Source organism: Eptatretus burgeri, chromosome 2, assembly GCF_056783735.1.
Source record: "Eptatretus burgeri isolate ZD-2024b chromosome 2, Ebu_testis_v1, whole genome shotgun sequence".
NCBI lineage: Eukaryota > Metazoa > Chordata > Myxini > Myxiniformes > Myxinidae > Eptatretus > Eptatretus burgeri.
Genome location: NC_140962.1, coordinates 82,212,111 through 82,230,787, shown reverse-complemented (window position 1 = coordinate 82,230,787; position 18,677 = coordinate 82,212,111). Strand labels below are relative to the sequence as shown.

Here is an 18,677-nt window from a genome sequence, read left to right as displayed (position 1 = left end):
CTCTATGCAGATCTGGCTAAAATCACAAAGTGGTCCAACACGTGGAACATGTCTTTCAATCCTGACAAATCTCACACTCTCACTTTGTCTCTCCGAAAGGACCGTTTGGAACCCTCCCCCCCCAACCCCCCCCCCATCTACTTTCTCAACAATCCTCTCGAAGAAGTCCTTTCTTTCAAGCTTCTGGGTCTCACTATCTGCCATGAACTTTCCTGGTAAAGTCACATTTCCAAACTGGCCTCCAAAGCCAGTCGCTGACTGGGAATCCTCTGTCGTGCAAAGTCCTTCCTCAGCCCACCTGAGCTCCTGATCACATCCAAAGCTTTCATCCACAGCCTGATGGAGTACTGCTCTCCCCTCTGGGCTGGTGCTCCTGCCTCCCCCCTTTCTCGGCTTCACGCTGTGGAAACCAAGGCATTTCGGATCATTGGTATCTCCCGCGATGAGGCTGAGTCTTTGGGCCTTTCACTCTCTCACCGCAGGTAAGTCGGTGGTCTTTCTGTCTTCTACCGTCTACTCTCCGGTCTTGCCCATCTGCTCTGTCTGCGATTTGTCCCCACCATATTTCCGCAGGGTGCTCAAGGTCCGCCAACAACCCCCTTCTGGTAAAACCACCAAAATTCTGAATCACTGCTCACCTTCACTCTTTCATTCCTCTTTTTTCACACCTTTGGAATAAACTCCTTCACTCTGTTCAATCGCATTCTTCCCTCCAGGCCTTCAAAACAGCTGTTCACCACCATCTCTAGTCATCCCCCATCCAAATCCTCGATCTTTTCTCCCTCCGTTAATCCATCCCAAACCCACCTCCTTCAAATTCCCTGCTTTCCTTCCTGAAAGTCCCTGTAATGTCCATCATGTATACCCCATGTTCCCCACCCCATCCTTCTCCCTTCCACAGATCTCCTGATGTCTCTGTTCCCCACTGTTTTGTCCTTCCCTCTCCTCTTGTCTTATGCCCCCCTTGCTGTGCGTTGTGTTCGCTCTCATATGAGCCTCGACAAGGAATACAAAAAAAAAACAAAGAAAAAAAATGGGAGATAATGTTATCGGTTCGTGGCGATTCCTGGTTCATGAAAAAGGCTGCAAATGGCGATACCACCAAAGTCGGGGAATTGGTAGAATGGGGACAAGGGGGATAACGTTTTCGGTTCGTGGAAGTTCCTGGTTCATCAAAAAGGCCGCCGAAAATGGTGACACCACCAAAGTCAGGGAATTGGTACAATGGGGACGAACGGGAGAATATTTTTGGTTCGCGGCGGTTCCTGGTTCAAAGGGGAAAGTTTTTATAGTTTAAAATGTTTTCGACCACAAATGCACGATTACAGTTTCATTCAAGATGCTTACAAATAAAAACAACGACAACACCAGGTACCATTTCCAATTTATTGAAGAATGCATTTCAAAGTCCCTTAACCATAACATACCATACCATACCATACCATACCGCAAAACAAAAAAAAAACATTATCATCATGTACCGTTTAAATTTTTTATTAAACAAACACAGCACACATAACTTTGCAAAATGATGAAGATGAAGATGAAGATGAAATATAAAAATTAAAAGCTGGCTGCTTTGCTCTCACACTGAGAGATGAACATTCTGGTCAGCATCTTTTTCCAAAATAAGCCGGTCTCATCAGCGTTAAAGACCTGCTCTGGCAGGTACCCCTTCTCCTCGATGAGGTTCACGAGTTCTGAGGAAATGCCTTGGCCAAAGGCCGTGGTCCAGAGGCACGCTCCCCTGTGAGCTTAACGTTGCATAAATTATATTGTGCCTTGAAGCGGTGGAACCACCCCCTGCTCGCTGTAAACGGGCTGGAGGCACCACTTGTACCCGCCGCACTCATGCTCGCACCACCCACGCCAGAGAGATGGTTATGCATGAGCTACGCCTTCTTCCACATCAGTGGTCCGCTTTGAGGCATACCCTTCTGAGTGTTATCCTCGATCCACACGTTCAGAGTCTTCTCCATCCACTCAATGTGGATGTCACGGACCTGAACGACCACCTTTGTGCTTGGTGGCACATTCGCCGCAACGCTTTCTCATATGGCCTTCTCGTTTTTTATGATGCAACGAAGGGTGGACTTGTTCACACCATAATGTCGGGGTTTACTGCGGGAAACTGCAGGAGCGGCGAGTAGTCTACGCATTGTTTGTGGGGGATTTTTACGGGTGATGCTGTATTCGGCAGCTGATAATAGATGTGGTGAGCGATGTCATTGTTGTATTATTCCGTATGTAGCTAGCTGCTAATTACACTAATAGATATGCTGAACATTTCCATTCTTTAACTCACAGGTCATGACGTATTTCCTATCTACAGGTAGATTATGCTGAGCATTTTTAAAATGTAACAGCTCAGATGGTGCTGTTTGCAGCAAGATGGTAATTTACACTAATATACTGTTACGAATCTACGCCCGCCCGGCGTGCGAGTGACCGTGTTAACTAATAACGGCCGCTCGCCCACTGAACGGACAATTCAGTCGTGACTTTCTGGAACAACGCCAGAAACCAGTCACGGGTGGGTTTTTAATCCCACCACGGCCCAGTCCGTATTCTACCCGTGCGGCGCGACAGGGTCAATCGCCGAATATCGATATACCTAAGTATTCGCGCGGGTAACCTACCGAGAGACCATACCTCGGCGAAGGCCTGTTTGGACACGAACCGCTTAAGCGGTTCGCTCCGTCTCTGGGATACCGAGTGGGTATTATTGCCAGACCTCGCCGGACCTGATTCTATGATCGGTATTCAAAAACCAACTAGTATTCCGAAAAACAATACGGCGGTTCAATGGGGGAAAACAACACAACGAACGGGGTACATTTAAATAAGCACACTTATTATACAGCACCTATACAAACAATCATGCAGTCATGCAGGTAAGCAATGATGGAAAAACACGTATGCAGTTGTTTGTTGAAGACAGCGGGACGGGGACAAAGACACGGGCACGGCGAAAACACTACAACCAACTGTTTATTATGTACATTTACTTAACAGGTTTTACTTACGGGACTCGGCGCCACAACATTCATTCAAAGAAAAACAAGGAAAAGACCTCCTCACAGACAAGGGAGTCAGACTGGACCTCTTGGGTCTTTATGGCGTGGGACTTGGCAGACCGAAAGAGTCCCACGAGACCGTTGCAGGTTACCTGCACCCTCGTGATGCCTTGATGGGGCGAGTCGCGACGTCCCGTCCCCACGACACCTAGCGCAGCCGCGGTTGCGCCCAGGCCTTGCCAAGCAGCAGGCGAGCTCTCTCCGGCTCTCCCCACACGCACGCGCAGGTTCGCGCGACATAGCAGCGCTGCGCCTCCAGCCTGCGTCTCCTTTGCGACGCCCGGACCTCCACCGACCGACCGCTCCAAGCCCCTGACTCAGACACGAGCCCAGATCTTTACGCAGCTCCGGCAGCAGCAGCACAGATCCTTCCGCGGCGTCCAGCGGCAGCAACAACACCAGCAACGACCGCAACCCCAGCAGCAACTCCAGAGAGAGATTCTCCTCAGCACAACTCCAGAGAGAGAGATTCAGCGATGACCGAGAGAGCTTCAGCAACGACAGCGAAAGAGCGGCAGCAACCCCAGAGAGAGATTCTCCTCGGCACAACTCCAGAGAGAGAGAGAGAGAGAGAGAACGAACGCTCCGTGCGCGCTTTTTATTACCTACGCTCCGCCCCTCCGCTCTCGCCCCGCCCTTCTTCCAGAACCTGCGGGAAACTTCTCGAAGGAAGCGTTTTCCCGCCAAATCGGGGACGCTCCCTCGCTGCTGTATTTGTCTTCTTCCACACGCCGGGTGGAATTCACCATGGAGACGCCATTCGTCCGGGGAAGGGGGGGAACGGGGGCCGCCTGCTTTCCCTCGACGAAGGCCAGGCCTCTGGCAACCGTGTGCCGAGGTGGAAACGCGGTGGTGTGGTTATGAGGGTTGTGGTTAAGGTGGTTGTGTGAAGTGGTTGGTCCAAAATAACGATAGCAAAGAATAACGGCTAACTCAAAGATCACAGCCCTGTCCACACGAATAAATCCCTTTCGACCACGGTGGGGAAATCTATCTAAACACACACTTAGCGATATAACTGAACTAAGGACCTTTATGGTGTTCTGCGAATTTCCACAGCCGTAACAATACGCTGAATGTTCCCATCGTGTCATGTCCATATGTGGCGACCTGGTAATTATTGGATACATCAATAGATGCTGCTCATGTTTTCATTCTGTAAGTAACTCACAAGGGGTGGCGTCACGGGGAATGACGTGTTACGCTGGTGAGACATCCTGTGAAACTGTTTATCCTGCGAAACTACAACACAATATGTACAGTACCGTATGTTTAAAGTGCACATGGTGAGACATCCCACAAAACTATGTTTATCCCGCGAAGCTACAATAGACATACAGGAAGGTGGTCATGTTCATGGCTCGTTGAAGAATGTTTTTTGCATATTACAGTATTTACTGTATGTACATCTAGCTGCTTTCTGTTATCAATCATACCTTAAAGCTTAGTGTCACCTGCAAATTTAGAAAAATAACTCAACCCCATCATCCAAATCATTTATGTAAATTATGAATAATGGAACAAGTACTGATCCTTGAGGTACCCCATTACTTACATCCTTGCAGCAAAACATCCTGGGACTCACAGCCATTTGATCCTATCACTAAGCCAGTTTCCAATCCATGTAGCCACCTGACCAGACACTCGACAAACTCTCACATTGGCCAATAACCTCCTATGTAGTACCTTATCAAATGCTATCTGAATATCTAGATATACTACACTTTCTGCACTTCCCTCATCAACCCAAACATAAACTGCTCCATAGAACTCGAATAAATTTTTAAAAGATGATCTTCCTTTGGTAAATCCATGATGACTGCTTTGAATTATTTTGTATTTATTTAAATGGTTCCTCATCTGGTCCCCATTTAACGTCTCCAACATCTTCCCAACAACTGAAGTCAAATTAACGGGTCTATACTCGATAGTTCCCAAATTATTCTCTGGATGCTTTCTAAAATAATGGTGTTACATTTGCTACTCTCCAATCCTCCGGTACCTGTCCTGATTCCAGTGGACGTTCTATTTTTTTTTTTGCAATCAAAGACAAGGCTCGTGGAGGAGCGAGAACATAGAATGGATCAGGACATCACAGAGCAAAAGGAACAGCAGAAAGAGAGGTGGAGAGCAAACAAATAGCAGGGTTTAGGGAGAAAATAGGAGACTTAGAGAAATTTGGAGTGTGGGGAGGAATGAGGGGTAGGGAAGGACAAACAGGGTGGACAAGATGGATGCAGAAGCAAACTCTCAGGAAGGAAAATCTGTAAATTTGGAAAGAGATAGGCTTGGGGTAGGTTAATGGGGGTCGAAAATATCATAGTTTTGTATGGGGGATAATCTGAGATGGTGGTAAACAGCTGTCTTGAAGACCTAGAGAGAAGAACGAGATTGAAGAGAATGTGGAAGTTGATTCCATAGGTGGGAAAACAGAGGAACGAATTAGTGGAGGTGAACAGTGATTCAGGATTTTGGGAGTTTCACCAGAAGGGGGTTGATGGTGGACCCTATGAGTCTTAGAGAAACTTGGGGGCGGCGGTGGGGACAAAGCACAGAAAGAGCAGAGCGTGCAAGCCCAGTAAGGAGGTGGAAGACAGACAGAGACCACCGACCTGCCTGCGATGTGAAAGTGATAGATCCATAAACTCAGCTTCATTGCAGGAGATTACATTAATCTTCAAGGCTTTGGTTTCCATGGTATCAAGCTGAGCAAGGTATGAGGAAGGGGAGCCAGCCCAGAGGGGAGAGCAGTACTCCATCAAGGATGAAAGCCTTGTCGGTGGATAAGAGTTAAGGTGTGTCAAGGAAGGACTTTGTATGACAGAGGATGCCCAGCCGACCGCTGGCTTTGGAGGCCAACTTTGAAATGCGGTGTGCCCAAGAAAGATCATGGCTGATCGTGAGACCCATGAGTGTGAATGACTGAACTTCAAGAGGATTATTGAGGAAGTAGATATAATGGAAAGGTTCACAAGACAGTCCTTTCAGAGAGAGATTGTGAGAGTTTGGAATTTGTCAGGATTGAAAGACATATTCCAAGCGTTTCACCAGCTAGTGATTCTTTTAAGTTCTGAAGAGAGGGAAGAGGCTGCGACCTCGTGCTTTACGTGAACGGAGTTCCCGAACTCAAACTTGGTGAGTTGCGCTTTGGAGTTGAGTTTGAGCCAAGCCACGTTTAGCTGTCAACTCGGAAAATCACTTGGATATTTTCCTGTCATATGAAATGAAGTAATTGCAGTATTTTGCAGGTGTGTGTGTGTGTGGTAGAAATGCGTGTTATTATATGAATGAGATGTGCTCTATAGAATGATAAAGTTGTTTCTTTGCGAGTTTCAAAGCAAAAAATGTTCCCATAATTAGGCACTGTAACCGTTTCCTGTCAAGCTCTGACTTACCTGTGAGTAGAGGTCTCACGGCATGGGTAGCTCTGGGCTAACTTCGATCGGCCTCCACTATGCCACCAGAAGATAATCCGGACTCAGCCATACGCTCTGCTGACAGTTCAAAATCGCTTCTCTCATGCAAGTGTTCGATCTTATTGTTTCATACGACATGAAACCTATGAATACTCACTTACTGTGCTGATTGATAAAGTTCACAAACCACTTACCAATCGCGCTTCATGTCATTAGGTGGCTGACCTAAATTCCGGGTAAGTTTCTCAAATTCTCATTGGCGGTGGACTGGGCCACTATTGATTAATGATCACATGACGATTTCTATTTGTAGGTTATATTTATAAACCTGTGTCACTGAGGAAGTAAAATGAATTAAAACATGGCTGCTGTTATTTGTGTGCTTCTTCCGTGTATATTTCTATTGCTTTGAGAACTATTACTACATACAATTTTGTTTGCTCCTTTTGAAGGGGTGGGAGTGAGAGGGAAGCATTGAGGGGTGGTTTGAGGGAGAAGCGTTGAGGGGGAAGCTTTCATGGGGGTGGTGTGAGGGGAAAGCAGAAAGAGGAGACATGAAGTGGAAGGATGCTGAAGAGGACACAGAGAAGGGTGGGGTTAGAAGGACACAGACATGTCGGAGACGGGGAGGGTACTGGCAAGGAGGGTTTTACACCGTTGAAGGCCGTGAAGGGGAATTGATTGTCATGAGCAGAGACAAACTCTGGAAACTGGACTTCTCAAGATTCCCACTCTGGATAAACGGAGACAGACATCATGGGAGGGTGGAAATAATTTTTCTTGAAGGCCCAAAGGAAGGTAGTATTGTAGGTAAAGGTGGGGGTTGATGGACCAAGCATTGAAGAGTGAGATAGGTTTGGAAAATAATCCTTGTGAAGATGAAGATAAATTGTGATGAAGAAAACGAACACATGGAGTGCTCCTGACAAAAAATAATAAAGGTGAAGCATTTTATCCCACATTTAAAAAGCTTTGAAAGGAAGAAGTGTTTCACTCAATTAAGAATCAGTTTGGAGATATTGAGAAAAGGGATAAAGAATGAAGTACCATACAGGAAATACAGGAAGATTGGGTTGGTGTTGTTATTGTTGTTTTTGAAGTGAGGAGAGGGATTAGGATAATGTTGAGGAGGCTGAAACCACAATACTTTGGAGAAAAGAAGTGAAACGAGGCACGCAACATCAGAGAGAGATTTTGCATGCCGGCAATCCGAGGGCTAGGCCCAAGCTATGCAGACACAAGTTTGACAATATAGCAACACAACAAGGAATGGTTTAACAAGGAAAACTGGACGAAAACATAAAGAGGGGATGAAAATATACCAGAAAGACATGACAAATCTGGTGTAGAAAACAGCTTTGATGAAGTGGAAAGAGGAACTGTCGATCAAAATATCCGTGTAGCATACCTCAAACTGGAAGAAAAGGCTATTGAAGATATCGACTCACATCTCACTTATCTGCTCTGCGACCTCCTTCAAAAAAAACATAACGCTATTCGATTTTCCCACAAACACTTTCAACATCAGATAAACTAATGATTATTAATGAAACTAACTATTAACCATACACTAATAATATATTTTCAGAAGATAGGTCAGTTCTTATATAAATATATCTTTACAAATTATGACATACATACGAGCAAAGAACCCATCCTTACGAAGGGGTTAATTCCCCATTTCTATCATATTGACATATATATATATATATATATATATATATATATATATATATATATATATATATATATTTATTTATTTGCTCGGGGCCACAGGTCAGGCCAGATATATAGCAGGAACAGAATTGGTGATGGACTTACAATGTGTTATTTAGATGCGTACGCAATTTGAAAATGATTACATGCAAGTCCGATTATATGGCCCTCTGGGTTCCCTTGGGCGGGCGGTCTCAAGGATTTTCAAGAATTATGTACAATCATAATTATATGTGGAAAAATTACAGGCCCAGACTGGGAATCAAACCCAGATCCTCTGGAAAACCGTACCAGTGCTCTGCCATCTGAGCTATCTGGGAGAACCACTGGTTGAGCAACACAATTGTTCCACATATACAAGTGCCACTCTCTTTCCCCCACTGCTTCCGGAGCACTCACTGCCAACCATAGGAGCAGCTAGGGCCTGCTCTAGAGGGAGTCTTCTCCCTGTGGGGAGGGGACATCGATGTCGGCTCATAAACACCACAGGGGGCTTTGTAATATAATGAGACGTGAACAGGATAGAACCATCATAAATATATGTGGAAGAATTGTGTTACTCAACCAGTAGGTCACCCGGATAGCTCAGATGGCAGAGCACTGGTACGGTTTTCCAGAGGACCTGGATTCGATTCCCAGTCTGGGCCTATAATTTTTCCACATATAATTATGATGTTCTATCCTGTTCACTTCTCAATTATGTACAAAATGGACAGATACGGTCAGAGGATATCAAACAGGGGCCTTGGTCATGTCTTAGGTTCAGGTGGCCAGGCTCAACAATCGCACTCCCACTGGGTGGTTCTGTACGATACACATTTACAGAGATAGAATTGGTGTCCTCCCACCCTGAACCCTAACCCCCACCCCTGATGAATTACTTTGTTTGTGTTTTTTACTGCCCGAAATAAAACCTTCCAGGACACACAGCAGTTTTCAACTCATTTCGTCAGCCGTTCACGAGTGCATACAAGTCAAACACACACGCTTACACGATGGAAACATTGGTCAGCATCTAATAATATGAATAAGGTTTTTACTGGAGATGTCCAGTTGTAAAAACTTGGTTGGCTGTGATTTACGTGACAGAAATCTAATATCCCATCAACATGAGGCTTGATGCTGAACTCTGAAATTTAATGTTAACATAATCTGTTAAGAAGCCTTTAGCTCGAAGATGGAAGCAACAGCATGTATCAAGTAAACCTCTTTGAAAATGTATTGTTCTTACCGCAAGCTGTGGAAGCAACCATCACGCCAGACATCGCGTGCGTTTGGTTCATTCCAAGCGCACCGATGGCAATGGTCTGCAGGCCTGCACCTGGTCCTACCACCATTTGAGTGGCAGGTGAAGCTTGTACTTGACCAGCAACACCAGTTTGCAGAAGCTGTTGTTGCTGCTGCTGCTGCTGTTGCTGTTGTTGCTGCACTTTCATTGGAGGCAAAGTTGGCAAAACCTGCATAGTTTGAATGGTGATTTGGCCATTGGGACTAATAGTAGGAACCTGAATGTAGAAGGGCAGTTGCTGCAGTGACTGGCCTGACACCTGGGTTCCACCATCATGTGCCACGGTGACACCATTTCCCGCAAGGTTAAGACTGGACCCCATCTGCACTGGCATGCTTTGGACCTGGAGGGTGATGGGCTGACTTGTTGCCACAGCCTGACTGGGCATGGGGCCACTTTGGACCTGGTCTGGAGCATCGGGAATGGTTTGAACACTCTGGCTAGCTCCACCATCACTCTGACCTTGGTTTGAGCTCAAGCCAGCAGATTGTGATGCTAAATCATATTGGAGTGGACCACTTGTCAGGTAGAGAGTGGGCTGTGCATTTTACATCTCCAACGCCAGAATGAGATAACTCTGTCACAGCTGCGTGTGGTCCCACAGGTACCAAACTGGTCACACCATCTTTTCCAGCCACAGCGACCAGCTGCCACCCAACGGATTCTGCAACCCCAGCAGCAGTGACTCCTTGTGAGACTGGTAGAGAGTCTGTGCCAAGGGACACTGCACTGGCCTCACCGAGTCGGGGTGCAGGAGTATCAACACGACTGCAGGTAGCTGCCAGCAAAGCGAGCGGAGATGCTTGGGCTTCAGTGCCTGGCGTGGAAGGTGAGCTCTGCAGGTACATTGAGAAGGGGGTAATCAAGAAAAGAGGGGAATAATTGGGTAGAACAATGAATATATACAACATTCAACATCAATTTTTAAAATGTCGACATTAAAATTGGTTTTGAGCAAATGGAAGCTGTATAAATGAGTTCAGTGATTAGAAATAAACTCATGATGCAATGAGAAAGAAGAAGAAAGGAATGGAAAAAAAACAAGCTGATGTGAAGGGGGGGGGGTGTTTGGTGAAGGGGTGAAAACACTGCGTAGAGGCGAGAGGGCCAACACAAGACTGCGAGGAGGAGGTAGGAGCGACGAAACACTGCGAGGAGGGAGGTAGGAACGATGCAAGATTGCGAAGAGGGGGTAGGAGCGACGCGACACTGCGAGGGGGTAGGAGCGACGCGACACTGCGAGGAGGTCGGAGCGACGCGACACTGCGGGGAGGTCGGAGCGACGCGACACTGCGAGGAGGTCGGAGCGACGCGACACTGCGAGGGAGGTCGGAGCGACGCGACACTGCGAGGAGTGTCGGAGCGACGCGACACTGCGAGGAGGTCGGAGCGACGCGACACTGCGAGTGAGGTCGGGAGCGACGCCGACACTGCGAGGAGGTCGGGAGCGACGCGACACTGCGAGGAGGTCGGAGCGACGCGACACTGCGAGGGAGGTCGGAGCGACGCGACACTGCGAGGAGGTCGGAGCGACGCGACACTGCGAGGAGGTCGGAGCCACGCGACACTGCGAGGAGGTCGGAGCGACGCGACACTGCGAGGAGGTCGGAGCGACGCGACACTGCGAGGAGGTCGGAGCGACGCGACACTGCGAGGAGGTCGGAGCGACGCGACACTGCGAGGAGGTCTGGAGCGACGCGACACTGCGAGGAGGGTCGGAGCGACGCGACACTGCGGAGGAGGTCGGAGCGATGCGACACTGCGGTGAGGTCGGAGCGACGCGACACTGCGAGGAGGTCGGGAGCGACGCGACACTGCGAGGAGGTCGGAGCGACGCGACACTGCGAGGAGGTCGCCGCGACGCGACACTGCGAGGAGGTCGGAGCGACGCGCCACTGCGAGGAGGTCGGAGCGACGCGACACTGCGAGGAGGTCGGAGCGACGCGACACTGCGAGGAGGTCGGGAGCGACGCGACACTGCGAGGAGGTCGGAGCCACGCGACACTGCGAGGAGGTCGGAGCGACGCGACACTGCGAGTGTGAGGAGGCTGGAGCGACGCGACGCGACACTGCGAGGAGGTTGGAGCGACGCGACGCGACACTGCGAGGAGGTAGGAGCGACGCGACACTGCGAGGAGGTCTGAGCGACGCGACACTGCGAGGAGGTCGGAGCGACGCGACACTGCGAGGAGGTCGGAGCGACGCGACACTGCGAGGAGGTCGGGAGCGACGCGACACTGCGAGGAGGTCGGAGCGACGCGACACTGCGAGGAGGTCGGAGCGACGCGACACTGCGAGGAGGTCGGAGCGACGCGACACTGCGAGGAGGTAGGAGCGACGCGACACTGCGAGGAGGGAGGAGCGACGGGACACTGCGAGGAGGTCAGAGCGACGCGACACGGCGAGGAGGTAGGAGGTACGCGACACTGCGAGGGAGAAGTAGGAGCGACGCGACACTGCAAGGAGAAGTAGGAGTGACGCGACACTGCGAGGAGAAGTAGGAGTGACGCAAGACCGTGAGGGGAGGTCGGAGCGACACAAGACTGTGAGGAGGTAGGAGCGACGCAAGACTGCGAGGAGAGGAGGTAGGAGCAATGAATGACAGTGCAGAGAAGGGATGGGTGACGTAAGACGGTGCAGAGAAGGGTGGGGCGACCTAAGACTGTGCAGAGAAGGGAGGAGCGACGTAAGACTGCGCAGAGAACGGAGGGGTGACGTAAGACTGCGCAGAGAAGGGAGGGCGACGCAAGACTGCGCAGAGAAGGGAGGGGGTGACGTAAGACTGTGCAGAGAAGGGAGGGGCGACGTAAGACTGCGCAGAGAAGGGAGGAGCGACGTAAAACTGAGCAGAGAAGGGAGGAGCGACGTAAAACTGCACAGAGAAGGGAGGGGCGATGTAAGATTGCGCAGAGAAGGGAGACGCGACGTAAGACTGCGTTGAGAAGGGAGGGTGACGCAAGACTGCGCAAAGAAGGGAAGGGTGACGTAAGTGCTCAGAGAAGGGAGGGGGGACATAAGTGCTCAGAGAAGGGAGAAGCGACATAAGACTGTGCAGAGAAGGGAGAAGTGACGTAAGACTGCGCAGAGAAGCGAGGAGTGATGTAAAACTGCGCAGAGAAGGGAGGGGCGATGTAAGACTGCGCAGAAGGAAGCGGTGCAGCAAGAGGAATGGGAAGCGGCACAGCAAGGGGCATGGGAGGTGGCGCACAAGCCAAGCAAAGGGAGCGGGAGGAGGCCGTTGAGAGAACTGGGAGAAAGCCCGATGAGGGGTAGGGGAGGAGGAAGTCTCCGCGAGGGGCGCGGGAGGAGGCCCGGTGAGCGGTGAGGGAGGGGGACAGCGAGCAGACGCGGTGAGGGGCGGAAAGGAGATGCGGAGAGAGGGATACGGGAGGGGGAGCGGCGAGGGGCACGGGAGGAGGGGGCGCAGGAGCTCGGAAGGAGGCCTGGCGAGAACCGGGGGAGGTGGCAAGGCGAGGGGTGAAGGAGGAGGCACGGGGAGAGCGCAGGAGGTGGGGCGGGAGGGGCGCGGGAGGTGGGGCGGGAGGGGCGGGAAGGGGGTGTCATGGACAAGGGGCGGGAAGAGGGTGCCGTGAGAAGGGGCGGGATGGGGGGTGCCGCGACAAGGGGCGTGGAAGGGGGGGTGCCGCGACAAGGGGCGGGAAGGGGGTGCCGCGACAAGGGGTGGGAAGGGGTGGCGCGACAAGGGGCAGGGGAAGGGGGATCCGCGACAAGGGGTTTGAAGGGGGGTGCCGCGACAAGGGTGATGGAGGGGGTGTGACAAGAGGTAATGGAGGGGTGTGACAAGAGGTGATGGAGGTGTTGCAAGTGGTGTTGGAGGAGGTGTTGCAAGAAGTTCTGGAGGGGTGTTGCAAGAGGTGCTGGAGGTGTGACAAGAGGTGTTGGAAGGATGTTGCAAGAGGTGCTGGAGGGAGTGTTGCAAGAGGTGCTTGAGGGGGTGTTGCAAGAGGGGCTGGAGGGGTGTTGCAAGAGGGGCTGCAGGGGGTGTTGCAAGAGGTGCTGGAGGGGTGTTGTAAGGGGTGCTCAAGGGGTGTTGCAAGAGGTGCTGGAGGAGTGTTGCAAGAGGTGCTGGAGGGGTGTTGCAAGAGGTGCTGGAGGGGGGTGTTGCAAGAGGTGCTGGAGGGGTGTTGCAAGAGGTGCTGGAAGGGGTGTGACAAGAGGTGATTTTGTGGGTATGACAAGTGGTGCTGGAGTGGCTGTTGCAAGAAGCGCTGGAGGGGGTGTTGCAAGAGGTGCTGGAGGGGTGTTGCAAAAGGTGCTGGAGGAGGTGTTGCAAGAGGTGCTGGAGGGGTGTTGCAAGAGGTGCTGGAGGGGTGTTGCAATAGGTGGAGGTGGAGCAAGGATGGTTGGCGGGGTGGAGCAAGGAGGGTGGAGGAGGTGCCACGAGAATATGGGGGCAGGCGGGGTGTTGCAAGAAGGAGGGGTGTTGCAAGAGACAGTGGAAGGGGTGTGACAAGAGGTGATTTTGGGGTGTGACAAGAGGTGCTGGAGGGGTGTTACAAGAGGTGCTGGAGGGGGTCTTACAATTGGTGCTGGAGGAGGTGTTGCAAGAGGTGGTGGAGGGGGTGTTGCAAAAAGGTGCTGGAGGGGTGTTGCAAAAGGTGCTGGAGGGGGTGTGACAAGAGGTGATTTTGGGGGTGTGACAAGAGGTGTGGAGGGCGTGTTGCAAGAGGTGCTGGTGGGGCTCTTACAATTGGTGCTGGAGGAGGTGTTGCAAGAGGTGGTGGAGGGGGTGTTGCAAAAGGTGCTGGAGGGGTGTTACAAGAGGTGATGGAGGGGCTTTGACAAGAGGTAATGGAGGGGATGTGACAACAGGTGATGGAGGGGGTGTGACTGTGACAAGAGGTGATGGAGGGCTGTGACGAGAGGTGATGGAGGAAGTGTGACAGGTGCTGGAGGGGTGTGACAAGAGGTGCTGGAGGTGTTGCATGTGGTGTTGGAGGAGGTGATGTAAGAGGTACTGGAGGAGGTGTTGCAAGTGGTGCTGGAGGTCTTACAATTGGTGCTGGAGGAGGTGTTGCAAGAGGTGGTGGAGGGGTGTTGCAAAAGGTGCTGGAGGGGGGTGTTGCAAAAGGTGCTGGAGGGGTGTTGCAAAAGGTGCTGGAGGGGTGTTGCAAAAGGTGCTGGAGGGGTGTGACAAGAGGTGATTTTGGGGGTGTGACAAGAGGTGTGGAGGGAGTGTTGCAAGAGGTGCTGGTGGGGCTCTTACAATTGGTGCTGGAGGAGGTGTTGCAAGAGGTGGTGGAGGGGGTGTTGCAAAAGGTGCTGGAGGGGATGTGACAACAGGTGATGGAGGGGTGCGACTGTGACAAGAGGTGATGGAGGGCTGTGACGAGAGGTGATGAAGGGGGTGTGACGAGAGGTGATGGAGGGGGTGTGACGAGAGGTGATGGAGGGGGTGTGGACGCAGAGGTGATGGAGGAGGTGTGACAGGTGCTGGAGGGGTGTGACAAGAGGTGCTGGAGGTGTTGCATGTGGTGTTGGAGGAGGTGATGTAAGAGGTACTGGAGGAGGTGTTGCAAGTGGTGCTGGAGGAGGTGTTGCAAGTGATGCTGGAGGAGGTGTTGCAAGAGGTGCTGGGGGACGTGATGTAAGAGGTGCTGGGGGACGTGTTGCAAGAGGTGCTGGGGGGACATGTTGCAAGAGGTGCTGGGGGACGTGTTGCAAGAGGTTCTGGGGATGTGTTGCAAGGGGTTCTGGGGACGTTGCAAGAGGTGCTGGAGGGGGTGTTGCAAGAGGTGCTGGAGGGGGTGTTGCAAGAGGTGCTGGAGGGGGTGTTGCAAGAGGTGCTGGAGGGGGTGTTGCAAGAAGTGCTGGAGGGGGGTGTTGCAAGAAGTGCTGGAGAGGTGTTGTAAGAGGTGCTGGAGGGGTGTTGCAAGAGGTTCTGGGGGACGTGTTGCAAGAGGTGCTGGAGGAGGTGTTGCAATAGGTGCTGGAGGAGGTGTTGCAAGAGGTGCTGGAGGAGCTGCTGCAAGAGGTGCTGGAGAAGGTGTTGCAAGAGGTGCTGGAGGGGGTGTGACAAGAGGCGATGGAGGAGGTTTGACAAGAGGTGATGGAGGGATGTGATGAGAGTTGATGGAGGAGGTGTAACAGGTGCTGGAGGGGTGTGGACAAGAGGTGCTGGACGTGTTGCAAGTGGTGTTGGAGGAGGTGTGACAGGTGCTGGAGGAGGTGTTGTAAGTGTGGTGCTGGAGGAGGTGTTGCAAGAGGTGCTGGGGGATGTGTTGCAAGAGGTGCTTGAGGAGGTGTTGCAAGAGGTGCTGGAGGGGTGTTGCAAGAGGTGCTGGAGGGGTGTTGCAAGATGTGCTGGAGGGGTGTTGCAAGAGGTGCTGGAGGGGTGTTGCAAGAGGTGCTGGAGGGGGTGTTGAAAGAAGTGCTGGAGAGGGTGTTGCAAGAGGTGCTGGAGAAGTTGTTGCAAGAGGTACTGGAATGGGTGTTGCAAGAGGTACTGGAGGGGGTGTTACAAGAGGTGCTGGAGGGGTATTACAAGAGGTGCTGAAGGAGGTGTTACAAGAGGTGCTGGAGGGGGTGTTACAAGAGGTGCTGGAGGGGGTGTTGCAAGAGCTGCTGGAGGAGTTTTGCAAGAGGTTCTGGAGGGGTGCGACAAGAGGTGTTGGAGGGGGTGTGAGAAGAGGCGTTGGAGGTGGTGTGACAAGAGGGGTTCAAGGGGGAGGGACAAGAGATGCTGGAGGAGGGTGACAAGAGGTGCTGGAGGAAGATTGACAAGAGGTGCTTGAGGTGGTGTTGCAAGTGGTACAGGACAGGGTGTTGCAGGAGGTGCTGGAGGGTGTTGCAAGCGGTGGCAGCAACCATGTTGCAAGAGGTGGTGGCGGTCATTTTGTAAGAGGTGGTGGTGGCTATGATTTAAGAGGTGGTAGCAGTCGTTTTGCAAGCATGTGGCGGCAGCCGTGTTGAAAGAGGCGGCCGGCAGCTGTATTGCAAGAGGTGTCGGAGCGGAAGATGAGAAAAAAATATTATTAAAGGAAGAGAAAGAGCAATTGGGGGGGGGGGGGTGATCGAGGAAGAGGAGCAGACTGTACCAAGGAGATTTTGAGGAAGAGAAGATATAACACAGGTAAAAGGCAGAGAGGATGTAGCAAGTGGAGGAGTAAGGAGAGATAAAATAGCAAGTGGAGGTGGAAGAGGAGAGGATGTAGCAAGGATAATTGTAGGAAAAGCAGCAGATGATGTAGCAGTGGGAAGAGCCGGATGTGAAGATGTAGCAAGAGGAGGAGGAGATGGGGCAAGAGGAAAAGGGATGGGGGGGAGATAGGGATGTAGCAAGGGGAGGGGATGGGAGGGAGGGGATGGGATGGGAGGGAGGGGATGAATCGAGAGGATCATGTTGATATGTAACAGCGCATTTAGTAAAGAGGATGCAAGTGAAGGACGAGGTCAAGCACCCACTCGGCCTGTTTCCAGACCTGCGCCGTCGGTTCCAGTTCCGCAGCCAGCTCAGCGGCGTCGCCGTCGCTTCCTGCGCTTTGGGAGGGGAAGAGGCAGAAGAGAGGCGGAGGAGGAGGAGGAGGGAGAGGAGGAGGATATAGGGAAAGCGAGATGGAGAGAAGGCGGAGGTGGAAGAAGATGGGGAGGTGACGGTAGAGGGAACAGGAAGGCAAAAAGTGAGATCGTCTCTGCCTGTTGTGGCCTGGCGCGCGCGGCCTAATTCCGCTCGGCGCAAAAAACAAAACGATACAAAACAAAATGGCATCGCTCCGGCGTCGCCTTTGCTACTTATCCTCCGGACTTGGAGGCAGAGTCTCGCCGTCACCTGCCACGTCGTTGACCTCACCAAGACTACATATCGGAGGGGCAGAGACCGGCGGAGACCAGCATGGGTCGCACATACAGGCGGAGCCCCGTGTTGATTGACAGTGTGGGGGGCGGAGCTTTGCCGCCAGGCCTCACTTGATTGACAAAGAAGGGGGCGGGACTTCCAGCTCCGTCATGTTTTTTTCGTGGAGCCATTTTGCGATCTGCACAATCATTTGTTTGGGAATATTTGGGTAAGGTTGTCCCTTTTCTCCATAAAACACACAAAAATTGGAACAAAAAAAAACAGATTTTTTTTTGTTCAATTATTGAATACTTTTATTTGTTTGCTCGTCGATATAGTTTATTGGTTTTAACGCATTTCGCAGGAAGTTTCATCTTTTTGGGAAATGCCCTGATAGTCCATGTCATTTATTATTTATTTATACTTCTGCAGAGGCTGGAAACGAAAGGGCTCATCATCATCATCATCATCATCATCATCATCATCATCATCATCATCATCATCATCAGCCCCTTCATATCTGCGTGATTATTTGTTTTTACATGTTCATTTTCAGATTCGGGGCCATTTGTGTCACTATTGTGATATTCATACCGTCACAATCAGTGGCACACATTAACGGTGAACGTGCAAACAGGATTCCAGCGATTCGATCGGTTCCTGCAGCATGCTCTCCCAAAAAGGATGTGCAGCACAACGAGAGTTGATCAGTTTGAGGATTCGCATCAACACATCAGCACCCAGAGGTCGTGCATTGAGAATCTCGAACTCGGGCTCCATTGCACATTTGCGAAGGTTGAACCGAATTTTTTTTTTTTGTTACAATCCATGCACACACATTGCGTCATCATAATTGCTTCGTTGAAAAACTTTACCTGCGCAGTGCACAGAGTGGAAGTTTGCATTGCGACTTTATCATCGACGTCACGACGGCACAATTAAGCTGAACTGTTCAATGCATCTTCACTTTTGAGGTTTAATAATGCTTTTGTGTCAAAAATGAAATCATATATTCCATATAAACTTCACTGATCACGGATGACGTTTCTCTTGTCATCGCCGACCTTCGCACCAGTTGTGAAACATGTTAGACAAGAGAAGGTTAAAAAAAACTTGGGGACTTTGGCCGATATTCACTTCTTTTTCATTTGTTTATCGATGCCTCTCCTCTCTTTGTATCATGTGACTTTAGACTTTTAACGACCGTGACTATTTTTGAATATTGCGCGCGCACATTCATGCAACTTATCACGCCGTGATCGAACCGTCAACGGTCGTTGTTGAGAATGCAAATGCAGAGGGCGGCTCTTCAATGACGTCACGATGAATGCTACATCTCTTCCGACCACCAGTGCCCAGGAAGTGCTAAAAGGAGTCATGTTTGG

At 51.0% G+C, this 18,677-nt stretch overlaps 1 protein-coding gene and 1 long non-coding RNA gene across 2 annotated transcripts in view; one reads left to right on the top strand and one right to left on the bottom strand.

Annotated features, from left to right (window-relative positions):
• Window positions 1-17,239, bottom strand: part of LOC147032430 (uncharacterized) — a gene marked incomplete at its 5' end in the record, with an annotated part of 104,868 nt that extends 87,629 nt beyond the window's left edge. Inside the window, 3 exon segments of the mRNA XM_085850611.1 lie at window positions 9,441-10,044; window positions 10,046-10,333; window positions 16,940-17,239. Of these exon segments, the coding sequence (XP_085706737.1) occupies window positions 9,441-10,044; window positions 10,046-10,333; window positions 16,940-17,239 (1,192 nt within the window).
• Window positions 17,240-17,321: 82 nt separating this feature from the next.
• Window positions 17,322-18,331, top strand: LOC147032429 (uncharacterized). The gene is made up of 2 exons (XR_015055161.1): window positions 17,322-17,521; window positions 17,849-18,331. It is a non-coding gene; the product is annotated as an uncharacterized LOC147032429 (long non-coding RNA).
• The last annotated feature ends 346 nt before the right edge of the window (window positions 18,332-18,677 follow it).